We start from the raw sequence: 22,082 nt of genomic DNA, 5'->3' as shown, positions 1-22,082 counted from the left end.
AGGAATTACAGACAGTTGTTTGCTGCCCTGTAGGCACAAGGAATTGAACCCAGGTCCTCTAGAAAAAGTAGCCAGTGCTCTTAACCACTGAGCCATATCTCTAGCCCCACAATTCTTAATAAAATGATTATAAAAAGGAACCCTCATAACAAACTTGCTTGCCTGGCCAGTCGGTACTACTGCACATAGGGGCCACAGCTCCCTCAGTAAGACTGCTGATGACAGTTCTTTCCTAGCAGCCTGCCTAGCTGCTTCTGGCATCATGGAGGCCAGCCAGCAGGGAGGAAGCTTTGCAGCCCAGTTCCAGCTTGATTTCTGTATGTCTTGTATCTAAAGCTAAAGACATCTTCAGCTATAGGGACTTGCCATCTGGTTTTAATGGGCAGTTACCAATAGTGGCAATAAGTGGCAATAGCTTGTACTATTTGGGGGGTTTCAGGAGTCTCTTTCACAGTAACTAGCCAAGAGGTAGCCTATCTCTGGCACTGGGACTTTTATTTAATGATCCATGGTTTCTGGGAACGACTTTATCTCCACAACACAGGAGAGGCACCTTCATTCAAATTCCTTAAAAAATTTTAAAAAGATTTATTTTATTTGTGTGTGTGTGTGTGTGTGTGTTATTAGATCATTAAGGATCAGATTTTCTTGAGGTTTTTTCCTGTATTTCAGTTGATTATCATGCCCTGCTCTCTCTTCTTCCTCATCTCCCATCATCCCCTCTCCTCTTCTGTTTTTACTTGTATTAAATACACTTTACTTATTCCCCTGCAGAGGGAATCTCTGGAATCCTCTGAGGGACTCCTTTCTAATTTTCTCAGGTTCTATAAGTACTTGCTCCCACATAAGTGTGCGTATGTTAGGGAAGCTAGGATCTGTATATGAGAGAAACACACAGTGTTGTTCTTTCTGAACCTCAGATACTCCACTCAATATACTATTTCCTAGTTCCATTCACTTGCCTCCAGATCTCATAATTGCGTATTTACAGCTGAATATATGATATGCCATTGTGTACACATGCTCCGTTTTCTTTATCCATTCCTCACTTGGTGGACATGCAGGCTGGTTCCCTGTCCTTGGTGCTGTGAGTGGAGCAGTGGGAAGCAAGGCTGTGCAAGTGTCCCTGCGGTGGGGTAGAGCATCTTCTGGGTAGCCAGGAACAGTGTAACTCGGTCAGAAAAAGTGTGCTATGTTGAGAAACTTGAGAAAGTTTGTGTTGTGACCTACAGTGAGTAAGAGTTTGCCCCCCTCCCTCTCCTCACAACCTCATCAGCATTTTTACCACTTGTTTTCATGAAGAAAACTTCTGTCAAACACCAGTTGGTCCTAGCTGTGTGGGTTTATATCCAAGTCCTCTATTATTCTCTTGGTGTGTGTGTGTGTGTGTGTGTGTGTGTGTGTGTGTGTGTGTGTGTGTGTGTGTGTGTGGTGTTTGGGCTGATATGCTGTTATTACTCTTTGTAGTATAATTTGAAATCAAGTATAGTGATACTTTATTAACTCTTTATACTTAGAAGAATTGCTTTGCGTATCTGGGTTCACATGTGTGTCCATATAGATTTGTTTTAAAAAAATTATTTTTTTGTATATTATGTATTTTAAAGACAAAGTCTGTGTAACCCTTGTTACACATGTGTCCTTGAACACAGAGATATGACTCTCTGCCTTCCATATGCCTGAAAATAACTACTTTTCCTTTTATTTTTGAGATATATTTCTTCCCTCTCTTTCTTCCCTCCATTTGGTATTGAAAAACCAATTGGTGTGCTCTTCCCTGGGAAGACTTATTTCTCAAACTCTCGGCATTCCTTAGTCACCTGTAGTTCTTTATGTAGGATTGAGGCCTGTGTCCTTCCCTCCTGCCCCACTCTCAACATCTTTAATACGCCTCATCTTTAATACGCCTCAGTTTTCCTTGTGCAGCTCATGCTCTCGAAGTCACATTAGTTAGACTTTATGGTTGCAGCTTCTGGCATTACTGGAAGACACAATACCTCAGGAAGATCCTATGGCTCTTAAAATCCTTCTCCTCTTCTTCCACTATGTTCCCCAGGCTTTAGATACAGGAGTGATTTATAGATATGGTCATTAGGTATGGGCCTTACAACTCTGAATTTGATTGGTTGTAGTTTTATGTCAGGGTCTCTATATGTGACAAAGACAAGTTTCCTTGATAAAGGGTTGACAATAAATTTTAAGAATTTTTTTTGTTTTGTGAAAAAAAATCACTGGAATTTTGATGGGGATTCTTTAATCTGTAGATTCCTTTTGGTAAGACAGTAATTTTCACAGTGATGAGTCCTCAAATCTATGAGTATGGTAGGTCCTTCTATCTTCTGTTTTCCTCCATTTCTTTCTTCAGTGTTTTACAATATTTTCATTGTAGAGGCTTTCTATATCCTTGCTTAGGTTTATTCTGAAATTATTTTTGTTTGCTTTGTTTGCTTGTTTTTATACTATTATTGTGACACTACCAAAAAAAAAAAAACTTATGGAAGAAAGGGTTTATTTCACTTACAGCTCTTACAATCCATCATGAAGGGAAGTCAGCTCAGGAACTCACACCATGGAGGAATGCTGCTTACGTGCTTGCACAGCCTGGTTTCTTATACCATCTAGGACCACTTGCAGAGGGATGGCGCAGCCCAATGGGTTGGACCTTCCCACATCAGTTATTAACCCAGAAAATGCCTCACAGGCTTATCTACAGCCAGTCCACTGGAGGCATTTTCTCAGTTGAGGTCCTTTCTTTCAGGTAACCCTAGCTTGTATTATTTTGACAAACAACAGAACAAATCACCCCCCCAAAAAAACAACAAAAACTCTAACCAGTGCAGGCTGTTGTGAATTTGATGGCTTCTCTGATTTGTTTTTCCGTTTGTCATTATTATGTAGGAAAGCTAATAGCATCATGTGTTAATTTTATATCCTGCTGCTTTGCTGGAAAGGTTTATTAGCTCTCAGTGTGTTTTCTAGTGAGTGGGTCTTTAGGTGCTCATGCATGGAGTCATGTCACCTGCAAATAAGGACACTAACATTTTCCTTTCCTGTACGTATTCCTATCATTTGCTTTCCTTGTCTCTTTGCTTCAAGACTTGTAGTACTGCATTGAAAAAGTAGAAAATGTGGAACACTCTTATCTTTTTCCTTATTTTAATGGAAATACCTTTTCTCTCATATGTAATGGCTGTAGGCTTGACATATATATAGTGTGTATTATGTTGAGATATGTTCCTTCTATTCCACGTTTCTTTGGGACTTTTAATATGAAGGGTATTGTATTTTAGCAAAAGCCTTTTTAGCATCTACCAAGATGATTATGTGATTTCTATTCTTTATGTAATTCATAAGTTGATGAATATTGAATCATCCTTGCATCTCTGGAAGAGACCCAACTTGATTATAGTGAGTAATCTTTTGATGTGTTCTTGGATCAGTTTATAAGCATTTTGATAAGAATTTTTACATCTAAGTGCATTGGGAAGATTGGCCTATGATTTTCTTTTTGTTTTACCTGTTCTGGGATCAATGTCATTTCCTTTCCTGTTTATGGAATGGTTTGACAAACATTAGTGTTCTTCGAAGTTCTGATAAAATTTACCAGTACAATCATCTGGGGCCTTGTCATTTTTTAGTTGGGAGATTTAAAATTATCATTTCAATCTCACTGTTATAGATCTGCTTAATTATCTCATTGAGATTTAACCTGATATATCATATGCATCTAGAAATGTATTCCTTTAAGATTTGCCAGTTTATTGTATATGCAATCCAGGGGAGACCTAATGATTTGCAGAATTTCATTGTTGTCTTTCACAATGGCTCCCTTTTCATCTCTTAATTTTGTTAGCTTACACCTTTATTTGGTTGGCGTGGCTAAGAGTTTGACAATCTTTTTTTTTTTCAATGACCAATTCTTTGTTTCATTGAGTCTTTGTATCTTGTTTGTTTGTTTCATTTTCATCAATTTCTTCCCTGGTTATATTGATGTCTTTCTGTCTACTTATTTGAGATTTGACTTGTTTTGATTTCCAGGTCTCTTGGGTGTATCATTGTTTGAGAATTCTCTGATATCACAATGTAGGTAATTAGAGCTTTAAATTCCCTTTTTAGAATTGTTTTCATTGTATCCTAGAGTTTTGTTTATTGTGTTTCTGTTTTTCTTTGAGGTTAGGAATTTTTAATTTCTTTTTTATTTCTCTAATGACCCATTCATCATTCAGTAGTGTGTTGTTTAGTCTCCATGAGGTTATGTCTTAGTGGCTTTCCTGTTGTTGACATGTAATCTTACTCTATTGTGTACAACACAAGGAATTAGTTCAGTCTTCCTGTATTTGTTAAAACTTGCTTTTTGTCCTAATATGTAATCTGTTTTTTGAGAATGTTCCATGGGCTGCTGAGAAAAACATGTATTTTGTAGCATGTGGATAAAGTGTTCTGTAGAGGTCTGTTAAGTTTACTTGATTTGTAATGTCATTTAATTTATGTATTTCTCTGTTAGTCTATGTTGGGAAGACACGTCAGTTGGTTAGAGTGGGGTATTCAGGTCACCCTCTGCTATTGCTAAGGTTTCCTCTGTGCTTCTGCACCTGGTTATTTTGTTTCATGAAATTGGATACACCTGTGTTCATGGCATACAGTTCCAGGAATGTAATGTCTTCTTCATGGGTTGTTCCCGAATTACCATCCTTATCTTTCCTTGCTGTTAGGTTGTTTCCCAGTCCACTTGCTTGGGATACTCTTTACCTTAAGGTAGTACCTGTCTTCTGTGTGTTTCTTGGGGGCAGCAAATACATGGTTCCTACATTTGATCTAGTCTGTGTCTTGATTGGGGAATGGAGGCCACTGATATTCAGAGTTATAGTTGAAAGGAGTGTGTTGATTCCTGCCATTGGCTGATTTTTGCAGTGGTCTTTTCTTGTATAGCTGCTATTCTAGTATCATTTCATAGATGGATTTTTTTTAATTTTTTTTTATTTTATATTTTTAGTTTGAAGAATTCTTCAAGTATTTTCTGTAGATCTGGCTTAGGGTCATAAATTCCTTTAGTCTGGTTTTATCATGGAATCTTTATTTCTCCTTCAATTATTTTTTTAAAGCAGTTTTTAAAAAAAGATTTATTTATTTATTATATATAAGTACACTGTAGCTGTCTTCAGACACACCAGAAGAGGGCATCAGGTCTCATTACAGATGGTTGTGAGCCACCATGTGGTTGCTGGGATTTGAACTCAGGACCTCTGGAAGAGCAGTCAGTGCTCTTAACCACTGAGCCATCTCTCCAGCCCTCTCCTTCAATTATAACAAATATCTTTATTACATGTAGTAATCTGGGTTGGCAGTAGTTGTCTTTCAGAACTGGAAAATAGGACAAGGAGACGGGGTAAAGGCATGCTACCAAGCTCCATAACCTGAGCTCAATACTAGAGTCCCATGCAGTGAAAAGAGAGAACTGACTCCTCAAGTTGTCCTCTGACGCCCTCACCTTCACGCCTTCACTACACACATTAAATAAATAATGTACATTTTTAAAGGGTGAAAAAAATTAGAAATATGTCTGTCCAGGTAGTTCTCCAGGCTTTTAAAAAGTTGCAATTAAACAATCTATTATTTGTAGGTGCCTGCCTTTATATGTGGCTTATGTTCCTCTCTTGCTGTATTCAGTCTATTTTGTTATAATTTAATATGACGGGGGTGGGGGCAAGGTTCTGGTTTTGTCTGGTGTCCTAAATGCCTCCCATATCTAGATATGGATTGACATATCCTTTCCTAACTCTGGAAATGTTTCTGTTTCTTCGTTTTGATTGTTTGTTTGTTTTAAAAAATACATGTCGTTTGTGTTTGTATCATGAGTAGGGGTGGGGTGCCATCAAAGGCCAGGTGGGTGTTAGAGCTGGAATTTCAGGTGGTTGTGAACTGTCCCAACGTGGGTGCAGGGAGCCAGTGTTGTTCTGCTGCAAGACTAGCAAGTGCTCTCAGCTGCTGAACCGTCTCTCAGCCTGTTTGCATTTTAAAAAAATTATTATTTTAAGCTAGGAAGTGGTGGCCTGTGCCTTTAATCCCAGCACTCAGGAAGCAGAGGCAGGTGATTCTATATAAGGTCCAGGCCAGCTTGGTTTACAGAGTAAGTTCCAGGACGGCCAGGGATGTACAGAGAAGCCCTATTTCAAAAAAGATAGACAGACAGACAGATACATAGATAGACAGATAGATAGATAGATAGATAGATAGATAGATAGATAGATAGATAGATAGATAGATAGATAGAGATAGAGAGATAGAGTGAATTATCTTAAAACTGTTTTCTGAAGTGGCTCAGCTTTTAAAACATTCGTTGCTCTTGTGGAGGCCCTTGGTTTGGTTCCTACACCATACTCCACAGTAGTTCCTAACTGTCCCATAATTCCAGTTCCATAGGCACCTGGCACATGTATGGTGCATATACATACAGGCAGGTAAAACACTCATATAAATAAATCTGAAAGCATGTTTCTTATGCTTTGATGACTTGATTCAATATTTGGGGCATTTAGAGTGTTGCAAAATTAATGTATCTTTTTGTCAAAGAGATTTATCTTAGGATCACTAAAAGCTTACATATTGCTCATTTACTTCTGTTTGTTATGAAATTGTATATATAAATGAAACAGTACTTCTTTAGAAGTGTTCTGGGGAGATGATTGAGTGATTGGAGTGCCTGCTGGACAAGCATGAGGATAGGCATTTGAGTGATCAAAACTCACGTAAATCTGGGTGGGTGTGCTGGCTGCTTATTGAGAGGTCCCCAAAGTAGGTTGGGTTTGATTGAGAAGTCTTGTCTCATTGAGTATAACACATGTAAGCATACATGTGAAAATGTCTGTATACACATGTACACCACATACTCATAAAATGTAAAAGAACATGTGTTCTATAGATATTTTTCCATGCATATGTGTGTTTTCATAAAAATCTCAAAGTAACAAATTTTGTTCATTTAAAAACATTTCCTCAGGGGCTAGAAAAACGGCTCAGCAGTTAAACACACTGGCTCTTCTTGAAGACCCAGGTTCAAGTCCCAGCAACTGTGTGGCAGTTCACAACTGTCTGTAACTCTCAATTGCAGGGGATCCAACACTCTCAAATAGACATAGTTGTAGGAAATGCATTTAAAATAAAAATAAATCATTTTAAAAAAACCACTGGCTTCACTCCGTGAATGACTTGGGTGTTATCTGGATTTCAGTCCTGTAGTAACCTTTTCTTGGTGTTGTCAGTGATCAGTGTGACCTTAGTACAAATGAAGCTGTCCTGTGTGTGTAGTCCCTTTGGCGATTAATGACTGAAAAGTTTGACTAGGAACAGGTAAAAACCTTTGTCACTTTATGTCAGGGCCTCTGTTTCTCTCCCCTCTTTCCTCTCCCTGTGCTCTTTCTTTCCATTGCTAGGCCTTGCTGCTGCCCTGGCAGGACTGCAACTTGCTATGTAAACCAAGCTGTCTTTGGACCTGTAGTGATTCTCCTGCCTCTGTATTCTGAGTGCTGGGACTAGAAGTGTGTGCCACTGCACCTGTCAAACATCCTATTACTGTCAAGAAATAAGAGTAAATACGGTTGTTTGATAACTGATTTTATTCTTTAGTGTAACAACTGGAAATTATCTTGCCCATGTAAGTACGGGGGGAGAAAAACTGCATTTTTTTTCTTAGCCCATAAAGAAGAAGATGATTGTTTTTATTTGGGGGATTTTTTTCCCTTTAACTTTGATATTGTAAATATGGCAGTCTTAACTGTTATTTGTCTTGTATGCTACATAGTATAAACTGAAGAAACACTACTGTTACAGGGAATGACTGCTGGGTCCTTGCTCAACTACTCCTGCCAAGTGTGCCACTCCCTTCCCCACTCTTAAGAATAGACAAAATGAGCTGCAGAGATGGCTCAGAGGGTTAGGAGCACTGGCTGCTCTTCTGGAGGATCCAGCATCTACACTCATCTGTAACTCAGTTCCAGGAAATCCAAGACCCTTATCTGATTTCTGTGGGCACTGCTTGCATGTGATACACACCCATACCATAAAATAAAAATTTAAAGATAATATAAAATATGTAATAGCTGGATTAAGCCATTGGTCTAATAAGTATAGAAGACTGTCAAGGAAAATTTCAAAGGGCCCTCATAACTCACTGTATACAGCCTTTATATTCTTTATGCTCTTTTATGTTTCAAGCTGTACATTGTTTGCCTCTTAAAGTTATTTTTATATATTTTTACATGTTGATGTCTGTCATTCTGTCAAAGGATGTAAGCAGATCTCTGAGATCTTTATTTGTTCAGTCTAGTCTTGTAAACATTGTATCATAATTATGTGTACCTGCACACTCATAAGGATAGCATGTGATGTCTAGAGGACAACTTTTGTGGAGTCAGTTCTCCCCTTCTACCTTCTGCTCTTAAACTGTGTTTCAATGATTAATTGGCTTGAGCAGCAAGTGCTTCCACACTGAGCCATTCCATAGGCTCCTGCCCACTCCTTCCCTCCCCTTCCCTTCCCTTCCCTCCCCTCCCTCCCCTCACCTTCCCTTCCCTTCCCTCCCCTCCCCTCCCCTCCTCCTCCCCTCCCCTTCCCTTCAGGTTTTACTGCTGTGAACAGATACGGTTGCCAAGGCATCTCTTATAAGACAACATTTAATTGGAGCTGGCTTATAGGTTCAGAGGTTCAGTCCATTATTATCAATGTAGGAACATGGCAGCATCCAGGCAGGCATGATACAGGTAGAGCTGAGAGTTCTACATCTTCATCTGAAGGCTGCTAGCAGAATACTGGCTTCCAGGCAGCTAGGATGAAGGTCTTATAGCCCACACCCAAAGTGACACACTTCCTCCAACGAGGCCACACCATCTAATCGTGCTACTCTTTGGGCCAAGCATATTAAAAGCACCACATTTCCATTCTTTCATTTTTTTCTTTTGTTTTTGGTAATAGGGTCTTGTAATGCCCAAGGTGGTTTCAGCTCACTGTGGAGCTGAAGTTGACTTCGAACTGATGATCCTGTTGTTTGCACATACCTAATGCTGAATTGACCATGTGCCACCACTCTTGTTTTAGTGTATTTCTTTTTGTGATAAATAGGGACTGAACCCTTAGCCTCCTAAATGCTAAGTAAGCAATGGTAATTGAATTTTATACCTTGTTCCAAGTCTTTCTTGTAATTTTTACTTTGAAACAGAGACTCACTGAGTTGGCTGAACTGGCTTTGAAATTGTGATTCGCCCGTATCAGCCTTTCAAGTAGCTGGAATTGTGGGTTTGTGCCCTGCCTCCTTGTCTTGTCCTCTCCCTTTTTTTTTTTTTTTTTTTTTTCTTGTGTCTGAATTTAGAAAAATGACATATAGGATATCTTTTTTTTTTTTAAGGATATCTTAAAAATCCAGAATATTAAAAAAAATAGATCTGTTTTCTTAATAGTATGTATATGTTTGTTTACACATGCTCTGTGCATAAAGAAAGTATACTTTCAGCCTCCAGGCATTTGAAATAGATAGGAGGTTCAGGGAAATAGAATATCGTTTACTTTTTTCCTTTATACCTTTTGATACTTAAGAATTTTTTAAAAATCATGCAAACATTTCTTTTATAAGAAGTTGTAAATGTAGCTCAGTGTAGAAGTCCTTGCCTACCATATCTGATGTCCTGAGATTAATTCCCAGGAATACACACTCACACACACACACACACACACACACACAGAGTTAGTGTGTCACATCGCAGTGTGTTAGCATTAACTAACACTTCAGTCCACTGTAGTGCTGCACCTTGCCCGGCCCTTGCCTGTCACCGTTGCTGGACGATGCTCACACTGTGAGCCCTGAGATTTTGTTATTTACTAGAAAAGCCTATTTCTAGTTGTGTGGCCCAGCACACACCTTTAATCTCTCTGGCTGAAATACAGACATGCCCTTAGTGCACACCTTTAATCCCAAACAAGGAATGTAAAGTTAGTTTGTAGAAGGAAGCATCCATGTTTGAAAGTGGTATTTGTTGAATATAATGTTTAATGTCAATCGGGGTTACTACCTGGCCTTTGATAATTCAGTTGCCAGATAAAAGGCATACAACTTTTATATTTATAATAAGCCTTACTCAGCACTAGAACTGGGCAGACATCTACCATCTAAACTATTAGTTTTACTTCTCTATCAATAACCCCGAGTTATGACTTGCCATTTTCTGAGTGGGCCACTCTAACTCCAACTCTCCAGCCCAAAAGGCCAGTTCTTATGATCCCTTATCCCATAGTGACCTTTCTCTCTTCCTCTCCTTACCCCAATCCTGTGAACCCAAACCCTTCCCAGCTCTCTTCTGCCCAGCTGTAAGCATCTATATTCACCAATCAGGGATAACTTGGAGGGGTAGGGTTACATAGCATCACTTATGTACCTGCAGATTCTCTTGTCCATAGGGGCTACAAAGCCTTTTTGGTCAGTATTTAGCATTACAATAACCAGAAGACCAAACCTCAGTGGATGTCTAATTGAGTAGCAAACACAGTGACGAATCTGAGAAAGATTTGGCAGAGTAAGGTATGCCCAACTCTCAAGAGAAGAGAAAGTGTGAGGTTCAACCTCTTCCGGGACCTCTTGAATGAGACTCATGGAGGTAGTGATCAGTAGAAAAGCAAGAGGAGTTTAAGCATTCCAACATGTTAGGGCAGTCCCACTTAAAGAGGAGCTGACTCTAAGCAGACTCTAACAGGGAGTTATATACCTTTCAGTTGGGGCAGAATTTGAACTAGGCAGAGCACTATGTGTATTTTTAAATAACTTTCAGATTGACTCAGTGTACTGTTCAGGAATTTCAGTTGGGAGTCAGGTAGCTTTGTGTGACTGACTTGCAACTGTTCCAGGAACTAAACCAGCTCTTTTTCTTCCTGGAAGGGAGGGGTCCTTGTACTTGGAGGTTTGTGGTGGGAATCTTCCCACTGGTGCCAGATTGGTCCCAACTCTGGCTCTTTCACTAGGAAAGGAAAGGAGGCAGTTTTCCCAGGACAGTTGTACCGAGACAGTTGCAGATAGAGAACAAGCTAGACACAAGTGAAGACAGTACAAATCAGAGAATAAGAGGAGCCAGAAAATTAGAACATACTGCCAAAGTTAGAATGAGGCCAAGCAGAGCAATTGGGCCAGAAATTGAGAGAAGCCAGGTTGGATCAGTCAGCTTGGAGAGGAGTTTGAGCCAGAACAGCTGAGTTGAACCAGCCAGCCAGAGTTCAGAAAGAGCTGGAAAGGGTGAGCTTATTCAGCAGCAAGTCTCAAGAGGATAAAAACATTGTGGGCATAGGTAAGACTGTACAGAGGCTAGAAGCTTCCAGGATGAGGGCTAGGTTAGCACACAGAGGCAATGATTGCTTCTTGTGGCCAGGACCCCTGGCATCTGGAATTTTAAAATAAAAATAGTTGCAATCCTGGCCAGATTAGATGAAGAGAAAATTACTTATGCAGGAGCAATCTTGAACAAGTCATCCTGGGGCTAACACTGCCCTCTCTCAGACCCTCTCTTAATGAGGACTTGCAGCAGCCCAGCAGAAGGCAGATGTGCAACATCATACATCTGCATATGAATATTTTGTAACTCAGGAGTGATTTGGGAGTCATTCTTTCATTGCACCTCACTAAAATGACAGGATGAAGACAGCATCTGTACTGGAAAGGCCTTTTAAAATGCCAAAGCTCTCACTCAGCTCTAGACAAACTCTGACTTTCAGAATTTCAGAGAACTTAGTTTTTGTTTTTGTTTGTTTGTTTGTTTGTTTTAAAGAAGGAATAAGTAACTGAAAGTGAAAAAGAAGGGGAGCTGGGATGGTGAGAACTTTGGAAGCATGTTGTCCGACAAGTGGATTGTGCTAGCCTTCGCTATGTTTTTTTATATTACCGTTTGATTTTTTTCACTATGAATCAGATTCAAAATTGGTCAGTCTTATAAAATCAGCACCCACTTTCAACAAGTTGGACCAAATCATATTCACCATTTATAGATAGGACTAGGGTGTATCTTGTTCAAGTTCTTGCCTTGATGCTCAAAGCCCATGGTAGAAAGTCTTAACAAAAAAACAAATGACCCCTGGAAGAACAAAGTAAGATATGCAACATTGAGAAATACTCTGTGGATATGAGAATCTCTCGGTGGATGGGATCAGTAATAGGTTGGACATGACAAATGAGTCAGCAAATTTGAAAATATATCAGTAGACATTAATAGAGGAAAAAGAGGTTTAAAAACTGAACATCCTCTTTGACCTATATAACAGTACCAGAGGGTCTAGCATTTGTGTCACCAGAGACTCAGGACAAGAAGAAAATGAGTTTGGAGTAACAAAAACATGGAAAGTAACAGGACGTGATAGTGTATACATTTAACCCAGCATTCAGGAAACAGAGGCAGGCTCATCTCTGGGGATTCAAAAACCATCCTGATCTACATACCAAATTCCAGGCCACTCAAAGTTACAGAATGAGACCTGTCTCAAAAAAATGTTTTTGAAGAAATAATGGCATTGAAAAAGAAGCTGGGCAGAATGGTGTATGCCTGCAATTTCCAGCTTTTCAGGGATAGAGGGAGGAGATCATGAGTTTGAAGCCAGTGAGACTCTGTTTCAAGAAGAAAGCAACCCACAAACAAAGAGAAGAAATAAATTTATTTCTGATTATATATAAATCTGAAAGAATACACACAGAGAGAGACAGACAGACAGAGAGACAGACAGAGAGACAGACAAGAGAGAGACTGACTTAAAATATACAGTTTAGCATAATGCCTGGGGTCAGATCGCAGAGAGTAATCAGATTGTGTGTGTGTGGGGGAGGTTGTTGTTTTGTTGGGTTTTGTTTTTTAGTAATGAACAATCGACTGAATTAAAACATAATTTCAAAAAGTAAAAAAAAATTAAAAAAAATATATAAAATTTCTGATCTGCAGTATAGAATATAGAGTACTATTGAAAGAACCAAAGGAGGCTGGGAATGGTAGTGTAGGCACAGCAGGAGGGTCAGGAATTCAAAGTCATGTTTATGTGAGGTCTACAGCCAGCCTGGGCTATTAAGATCTGCCTCAAAGCAAACTGAAGCAAAAACAAAGAATCAGATTAGATTACCTTGTTTCCTCTTTTTTCTCTTTCCAGGTCTTGATTTGGAGCTCAGAAGGCCCTTGAACTCACTTCGTTAGCTCATGCTGGCCTCAAATTTTTGATCCATCTATCTCTGTTTCCTAAGTGCTGTAATTATAGCTGTACATCCATTGCACTGGACTTCCCAGAAACATTTTCTGTAGAAAGACAAAGACCTAGAATTGCTAAAACAATTTAATAAAAAAACCTTATATAGATAAGTTTTTGTTTGTTTGTTTGTTTGTTTGAGGCTGGGTTTTTCTGTATAGCCCTGACTCTCTTAAAATTCGGTCTGTAGACCAGGTAGATTTGAACTCAGAGATCCTCCTGCCTCTGCCTCCTAAGTGTTGGGATTAAAGGTGTGAGCCACTACTGCTCTGCTCTACAGATAAAAGTTTAAGTCCTATGTTAACAACAAAACTGAGTATGTGCGATACTACACAGCATGTCAGCTTGTTGACATAGGCTCACAATGTGTTTGTATTTGGAAGCATTGTATTTACGTAAGATGTTTGTCAATTAAGATATGTAAGTGTAAAAAAGGAAGGAAATGTTTTAAACCAATGCAAAGCATAATCAAGATCGCATTGACAAATGGATAGACATACAGATAGTGGAAGAGAAAAGGGATTTTAGAAGTAGACCCATATAGGAGCTGTGGTGGAATTCAGGGCTAGAGACTTTGTCCAGGATTTGCAAAGCCTCGAGATCAATCCAGCACTATAACCACTCAAATACAAAGTAATAAACTTCAACCTAACCACACATTATAAAAGATAAGGTGAATCCTCTAAATAGGATTTTTTTTAAAGAAGCGATATATTTTGTAGAAAACAGAATAAACTCTTTATTATCTGATTTTGCAATGATGTTTCCAGGATGACACTAAAATCATGACTCATGAAAGGAGAAAAAACAATGAATTATACTGTGTTAAATTAAAAGGTCTGTTTGCAGGATACCATTAGGATGAAGCCAGGGGGCCGCGTGTGGGCTCACACTTGAAATCGCTACACTTGGAGACTGAGGCAAGAGGAACAGAACTTGATGCCAGGCTTAGGTTATGTATTAAGTTTGAGGAGGCCTGCCTGGGCTGCACAGTGAGGCCATGACACTGTCTCAAACAAAAAGGGAAAGAAAAGGCAGGCTACAGACAGGGATCTACTAGCCCCAAACTCTGATTCCAGCTACCCAGTAAAATCAAGACTCAACAAACTGCAACCCAATAATCAGATTTATATGTTAAATTTTCAATCCACAATAGATCCACACAATAAACTCACAACCAATTCATAAAGATATAAATCGCCTACCTAGATAAGATAAACTTGCCTATAGAAATCCATCCCTTAAGAAATATTCATAACAACCTGTATCTATGTAGAGATGCATGGTGAGGGTCATTTATGTCTGCCTCAATGTAGCTTCTCCTTCCTTTCTGCCTCTCCCTCTCCTAAACCTGTTTCCTCCTCCCTTCCTTCTCGTCCAGTGACAGGCCTCATTTTATCTTGTGTCTGCCTTCACCTGCATAACAACATCAACATACATTTTTCTGTGCAACAGCACTGGCTGTGCTGGAACTTGCTTTGTAGATAGACTGCCCTAGACTTCTCTGCCTGCCTCTGCATTGGAGTGCTTGGGACTAAAGGCATGCACCATCATGAGCAGCTGGCCTAGTTCTTTTAAACTAAACCTTCCGTGGACAGCTAAATGTCTCAATTCACTTTCTACCTGAGCCCCTCCCTGTCTAATCTACTTGTTTGTGAATCTAGCCTAGGATCTAGCTCTGAGCTGTAACTACAGTCTGTTCCTCAACTCTTAAGTTGAAAACTTTGGAAGGAAACTCTTACCTCTGGTGATTCACTTTGACCTTCTTTATCCTTAGGTCATTGGTTAAGTGACTCCTGTGGCTGCTATCATAGCCTCTATGACTTCTCTAAAACACAGTCTGGATCATGTAGCTTTATGCTCAGAATTACTGGATAACTCTTTACCTTGTCCATTATCTAACAATGAGTCAAATCTGACTTGCACGATGAGGCTGTGAGCGGAAGAATGGAGTGCACTTTGCTTGTGCTCTTGTCTTCAGCTTGAGACACTGCCCCTGATTGTGTACACCGTGTTTGGTTTTATAAGGTAACGTCAGTTCTCATAACTGAGGACTCAGCTTCACACACCGTATTGCAAGCCATAGGTTGTCATATTTTTTAATGGGCTGGCTACCAACCAAGGCTCTTGTGGCCCCTTCTTTAGGTTCAACTAATTTGCTAGGATGGCTTATAGATCTGGGAGAAGCAGTGTTTCCTGGTTTATTATGAGGACATTGTAGGGCTGGAGAGATGGCTCAGCGGTTAAGAGCACTGACTGCTCTTCCAGAGGTCCTGAGTTCAAATCCCAGCAACCACATGGTGGCTCACAGACATCTGTAATGAGATCTGATGCCCTCTTCTGATGTGTCTGAAGACAGCTATAGTGTACTTATTTTTTTTTTTTTTTTTTTTTTTTGGTTCTTTTTTTCGGAGCTGGGGACCAAACCCAGGGCCTTTCGCTTCCTAGGCAAGCGCTCTCCCCCTGCGCTAAATCCCCAACCCCTATAGTGTACTTATAATAAATAAATAAATCTTTAAAAAAAATAAGGACATTGTAAGAGATAAGCTGAAGAGATAACTAGGGCTAGGGATGAAGGGTTGCAGTGAGTCAACACTTGGACTTGCTCAGCAACCTACAAGTTCTCAAGTCTTACCAAGAGCTTTACAGAGCGTAATCTCTAGCTCCTTCAGCCCACTTTCCTGGCACTTAGTGAGTGAGCCTGAAAGTTGTACTATAAATAAATAAATAGTCTTACCAGTTCGTCTTTATGGCGACTGAGGCCATCCTGAAACCATTTAAGGAACTATACTAAGCAACACACACTTTCAGTCAGGTAGGAATCATAAGGATCTTACGAATTAAGTGACTGAGATTAGGACAGAAAAAATATTCTCTTCATCCTTTATATCCATTAGTTCCACATGTATGGACTCAACCAGTTTGAGATTAAATATTCTTGGAAGCTGCATGGCATGGTTGCACACACCTTTAATCCCAGCACTCAGAAGGTAGAGGCAGGCAGATCTCTGTGACTTTGAGGTCTGCCTGTTCTGTGTTATGAATTCCAGAACAGCCAAGATTACAAAGAGAGACGATATCTGAAAAACAAATGAACAAAAAAAGGATTCTTGGTCATTGTGGGTGTAACTGAGTTAGTTGGTAGAATGCTTACCTTACCATGGGTCAGAGTTGGGTTTGATTCCCAGTACCACTTAAACCAGCACATCCTCAGCATTTTAGCTCAGGGCTAGCCTGGGCTCCTTTTCTCAGGAAAAAGAGAACCAGATGTGGCGGCAGGCACATCTTTAATCCCATGCTAGGGCAGAGACAGGTAGCCCTTTTTTGGAATTATGTGGTGTAACCTTGCATTTAAAAAGAAAGAAGTTACATCAGAACCAAGCATTTTTTCTTGGTTATCTTCCCCAAACAATATCCCATCCGTACATCTAAGCTTTACATTGGATTAGTTAACCTAAGAATCAAGGAGGATAAACATAGTAGTTATATGTAGTACAGTTCAATTTTATATGAAATTTGCACACCCTTAAATTTGGTGTCTGTGGGCGATTCTGGAGCTGCTGACCATGGAAGTAGAGGATCTCCCCTAGTTTATATTGTAACACCTTGGCATGTGTTTTTTCTTTAGTTGTGTGTGATCTTATACATAACAAACAATGTAAGGGGGGAAGAATTTACTTGAGCTCGTGGTCTTGGGGGTGTCTGTTGTGGTCATGTAGGGTGTAGTGGAGCAGAGCAGTTCACTTCAGTCCACAAAGCAGAGAGAGAGGGCTTTCTGGCCCTCATTTCCTATTTTACCTGCCTTTTCCCCACCACAATATGGGATAGTGCCACTCACATAAAAAGCTAAGTTCTTCTGCATTGGTTACTCTTGTGCAAATGCCCTCACAGAAGGTGACTGTAAGTCTAGTATGATTGATTAACAATGAAGAAAAACTGTCAGTGTCCAAGGTTTCAGGCCACTTTTCATGCCTTCTGCCTTAGTTTACCTTAACCCCTAAGTCTCTACCCTGTCAGCTCTGATCATCGTAAATGTATTCTTTTAAAACATTGTTATTGAATAATGACATTTTCACTCTACTATAAATGGTGCTTTGGCCTCATCACCTCTGTTACCAACTGCCACTCTCCCTTCTCTCCTCTAGTTAGTCTTCATCTTCTGAAATAGTCACCCTTCTACTGTAATCTATAAACTATGTATCTGTTTTGGTGTTGAGGGGGGATGCATTCAGAAGCATGGCTAGATGTGTGTGTAGTTAGTACTGTCAACTTGTCAGGGTCCAGAACTGTTAAGAAACACATCTCTGGGCATGCACTTCTTTCTGCTACTTGACAAAGGACGCAGTGTGATCCGTTGTCCTTTGCGCCTGCTGTTATGGCTTCTTCACATAATGTTTTGTCTCCTCCAGCTGTGAGCCAAAACAGACCTGTTCCTCCTTAAGCTGCTTGTCCAGTGTTGTGTCACAGCATGAAAAAAAGTGACATGCACAGGCACACATGTGGGTGTTCCATATTAGGAAGAACACACTGTCTTTCAGAGTCTTGTTTATTTCACTTAATAAGACAATCTCTAGCTTCATTTTCTGGCAACTGACATAAATTGTTTTGTTCTTCATGGATGATTGAAACTATTTACGTGTAAAATCTTAATACTATTATCTTAAAATGTTCTTATAAACTTAAAATGTAGTAATTGACTTACTTGTCTTCTAGAGTAAAACTTTTTGACTTTCTGTGCATTCACTCTACCTTATAATGTGATAGCCTCATACTCTGTTAATTCTTTATGCTCATATGTAACCTGTGAATTTGAGTGGAGAACTTAATTTACCTGGTATTGTTAATACTTAATTTTAGTGTTGGGTGTGTATATAATAAGTTTAGTAGACATAGTAGATTGTATATATTATATGCATAGTATACATATGTATATATGTGTATATATGTATACAGTACATGCATATGTGCTTATATACATACATATGTATGTAACCTTTGTGTTCCCTTTTAGTTTCAATATTACTTTGCATGTGGGAGGTGTAAGGGTTCAACCTACAGCCTTATGCATGCTAGGCAAAAGCTTTGTCACTGAGCTGTGTCCACACCGTCCTGTCGGTACTCTGTGTTTTGAGGCAGGGCCTTTCTCGCTCAGTCTGAAACCCAGGCAGGTCTTGAGTTTGTCATTACTCTTAGGCTTTCAGATAGCTGTGCCACCAGACTCAGGTTAGTCTTCATATTATTAACCAGATATTACCTAGTTTAAGATCTGTTTCAGTAATTTCTTACATAATGGTTAAGAATAAAGGTTTTTCTAAGGCCAGCAAGGTGGCTCAGCTTGTAAAGGTACTTGCCACCAAGTCTTACTGCCAAGTCTGGGACCTAGACACTTGAGAGAGAACTGATTGTCACAAGTTGTTTTCTGACCTCCACATGAGTGCCAGACACACACATCCAATAAATAAGTAAATGGATAAATATAACTTTTTTTTTTTAAAGAATAAAAGCTTTGGAATCAAATTGCACCATCATTTTCTAGCTGTATTGTTTTGGACTAAGCGATTAACCTCACCAGTCCTCTACTTCTGTATCTGAGAAACAAAATGCTAATGCTTATCATGTGATTCGAATGTGTAAAAATGTATAAAAAAGGATAAATGATTACATATCATACATATTTTATTAGCTACTGTTTCTCTTAGTCTGTTCACTTGTAAACACTGTCTCACTAGTCCTTAGATTGTGCATTAGGTACTGGGACAGTAAGTGCTCCCTGCACTCCTCGCTGGCCTCAGCTTTCACTGGGTACCACAGAAGTCATCTGAAGAGTACTGTTGTCACTAAATCGTAGCTGTTCTAAACACATACATTTTTTGAGCCAACTTTATTAAATAGTTTCATTAATTGCATAAGTAAATATAGAAGAGAAATAGTAATTATACTATAAAGTTTGAGAAATAAAATTATTACCTAAATTGATAGAAATGTATTAACAAGTACTAAAAAATTTGCCACTAGCCATGTTTTAATTATTCAACAAGGAATCAATAGTTTATTTAAATCTATATTTGTGGGCTGGAGAGATGGCTCAGTGGTTAAGAGCACTGACTGCTCTTCCAGAGGTCCTGAGTTCAATTCCCAGCAACCACATGGTGGCTCACAACCATCTGTAATGAGATCTGATGCCCTCTTCTGGTGTGTCTGAAGACAGCTACAGTGTACTCATATAAATAAAATAAAATCTTAAAAAAAAAAAAATCTATATTTGTGAGCAGCTCAGTGAGACCCCGGCCTCAACTTGAGAAGTGAAGTAAAAGGTTGGGCACAGAGTTCTTGCCTAGAATGTATAGGGTAATTGGTTCAGTCCCCAGTACTGCTAAAGAGCATACAGACAAGCATGGGGTGGGAGGCAGGAAGTGGTAGCCTCTAATCCCAGTGCTAGTGAGGCAGAGGCAAATGCAATGGAGTTCGAGGCCAGCCTGGGTTACACAGAAATCTTGTCTCAAGAAACAAAAGCTACAACAACAAAAATCTAATACTTAATCTAGTTTATTAAATCTAGTACTGTCTTTTGTTTTTATATGACTGGATTATATCATATGATTTTATATGTTTTTTATATGATTTTATATGAAGTGCATGTTGCAAAAAGCTGGGCACAGTAGTCCACCTGAAATCCCACAGTTTGAAGACTGAGGCATGATTGACCCCTGCCTTTATATGAAAGAAAAAGGAAAAAGGGGGAGAGGGGAGATGTGGTAGGAGATGAATCTTTCTTGTTTCATTTTGTTCTTTTACAGTGTTAAGGTTTGATGCATGCTTGCAAATGCTGTATTCACATCAGTATATTTCCAGCTTTGGGCATGGATTCTCAAAGTATTGACAACAAATTGACTAATTAAAACTTTTTTTTGTAACTGAAGCTGAGGAAAAGGTTGCTAATTTATCATCAGTGTAGTAACAAATTGAAAACAGAATAACAAAACAAACAAATTAATAGACTTAAATTCCAGCATTCAGGAATCTGTGTCTATTGGCCAAAGCAAGTCTTAGGTGGATTTTATTTTAAGTGGACAGATTACTTTTGAAACTTATTTTAATCTTTTTTATTTTTTAGCCTTTAGTGTTTGCTCTGTGTTATTTTTACAAGCTAGCTTCAAAGGTTGTCCACCCTCAGTTTTTCGTTGTATTTACCCTTTAGTTCTTTTTTTTTCGGAGCTGGGGACCGAACCCAGGGCCTTGCGCTTCCTAGGTAAGCGCTCTACCGCTGAGCTAAATCCCCAGCGTATTTACCCTTTATAAATTGGCTTCTCTACCTCTTCATCTCTCGTAACTGCCTAATTATTTATATGAGTAACCAATGCTTTGTGTGTGTGTGTGTGTGTCCGCGCGCGCACGCGCGCATGCACATACAAGTATATGTGTGTGCCCACCATGCACACTGTGAGTAAATAGATCATCAGAAGATACTAGGCAGCCCCCTTATTGCTCTTTGCCTCACTCCTTTTACAAAACGGTGAAAGTCAGAGTTCTGCCCAGCAAGCCCTGACAATCCTGTCTCCACCTCTCCAGCACTGGAGTCACATGCAGATGTGCACAGCCACATCCGGATTTTTATGTGGGTGCTTAGGATCTGTATTCAGGTCCTCATGACTGCACAGCAATCACACAGCCCCTGATTCATCTCCTGAGTTTTCTGTGGAACTTGTCATTTCTGTTATAACTTGGTCTCAGAATTTTTCTTCCTGTCAGTGTATTCTTGAAGGTTTTTCCTTGATTCTAAGTTGCAGATTTATATTTTAAAAATTCTTTATTTTTACACAGTTTTTATTTTCATCTTCTAAGATAGTTTCATCATTTAGCCCAGGTTGGCCTTGAACTCATGTAGTGGAGGCCAGCCTTAAACTTTTCTGCCTCTGCCCTGTTTTCAGCTATTTTATAGAATTTTGAAAAGTTGTATCTTTCTCATATAGATTGTAAGTCAGTGTGGCCTTTGGGAATCTTTGTTTCCTGGGTGGTTTTGATGAGTAGCCATAGTGGGAAACCTTGACCTACACATACAGTTGAGATTCCTCTCCATGGAGCACAAGACTCCATGCAGTGCCTCAGCTCTACATCTCAGTCTGCATCTGCCCCCAGCTCTCTGCCTGGTGACTTCCTGGACTTGGTTGCCTTTTGGGATGGAAGTATACTTTTTTAAAAATCAAGAGACTGGCTCAGGTTTTTTTTCCTGCATTTCTCAGTCCCTCTATATATCCCAGCCAGTATCTCCTTGGATTTCACATGTTAACCTTGGGTTGAAAAGCACTAGGCTCATCCAATTCAGTGAGAACAAGAAAGGTCACGTATTTGTTGCAGTAATGTAAAAAAGTGTGTGTCAGAATGTGTATAAAATAAGCAAATTAAACATAGCCCTTACTGCGTCTGCTCAGAGTAATTTTTAGTGACTTTCTAAATATTTTCCTTTCTGGATAACGCACCTTTGTTTATTCCCTTCTTAGTTTATTTCTTTACTTACTCATTAACCATTTATTTGAGTATGCAAGGAACAGAGGAGAACCTGGCAATGGGTGGATTAAAATAAATAATGTAAATTTCTTGTTTTTTATATTCTTGAAACATTTTATATAGTTTATATTAAGTCATAAAATACAACACAGAAATCCAATTTATTAACCTTTAACAAGAGAAACCATAGTACATCTTTTCCCACTCTTTTCTTTCTTTTCATCTAGGGAAAGACCATGTTTGTAGATTTATTGGTTGTGGGAGAAATGACCGTTTCAACTACGTGGTCATGCAATTGCAGGTATGTTACCCTGAAAATGTGTCTT

At 39.2% G+C, this 22,082-nt stretch overlaps 1 protein-coding gene across 3 annotated transcripts in view; it reads left to right on the top strand.

Annotated features, from left to right (window-relative positions):
* Nucleotides 1-22,082, top strand: part of Ttbk2 (tau tubulin kinase 2) — a 105,995-nt gene that overhangs the window by 39,177 nt on the left and 44,736 nt on the right. For all 3 annotated transcript variants that reach the window (XM_032904028.1, XM_032904025.1, XM_032904027.1), the window contains one exon: nt 21,984-22,057. In XM_032904028.1, coding sequence (XP_032759919.1) covers nt 21,984-22,057 — 74 coding nt within the window. The remainder of the gene's footprint in view (nt 1-21,983; nt 22,058-22,082) is intronic.

Source organism: Rattus rattus, chromosome 5, assembly GCF_011064425.1.
Source record: "Rattus rattus isolate New Zealand chromosome 5, Rrattus_CSIRO_v1, whole genome shotgun sequence".
In the NCBI taxonomy this organism is placed as follows: domain Eukaryota; kingdom Metazoa; phylum Chordata; class Mammalia; order Rodentia; family Muridae; genus Rattus; species Rattus rattus.
Note: the sequence above shows the minus strand (reverse complement) of the source record. Positions and strands in the feature narration are given on the sequence as shown.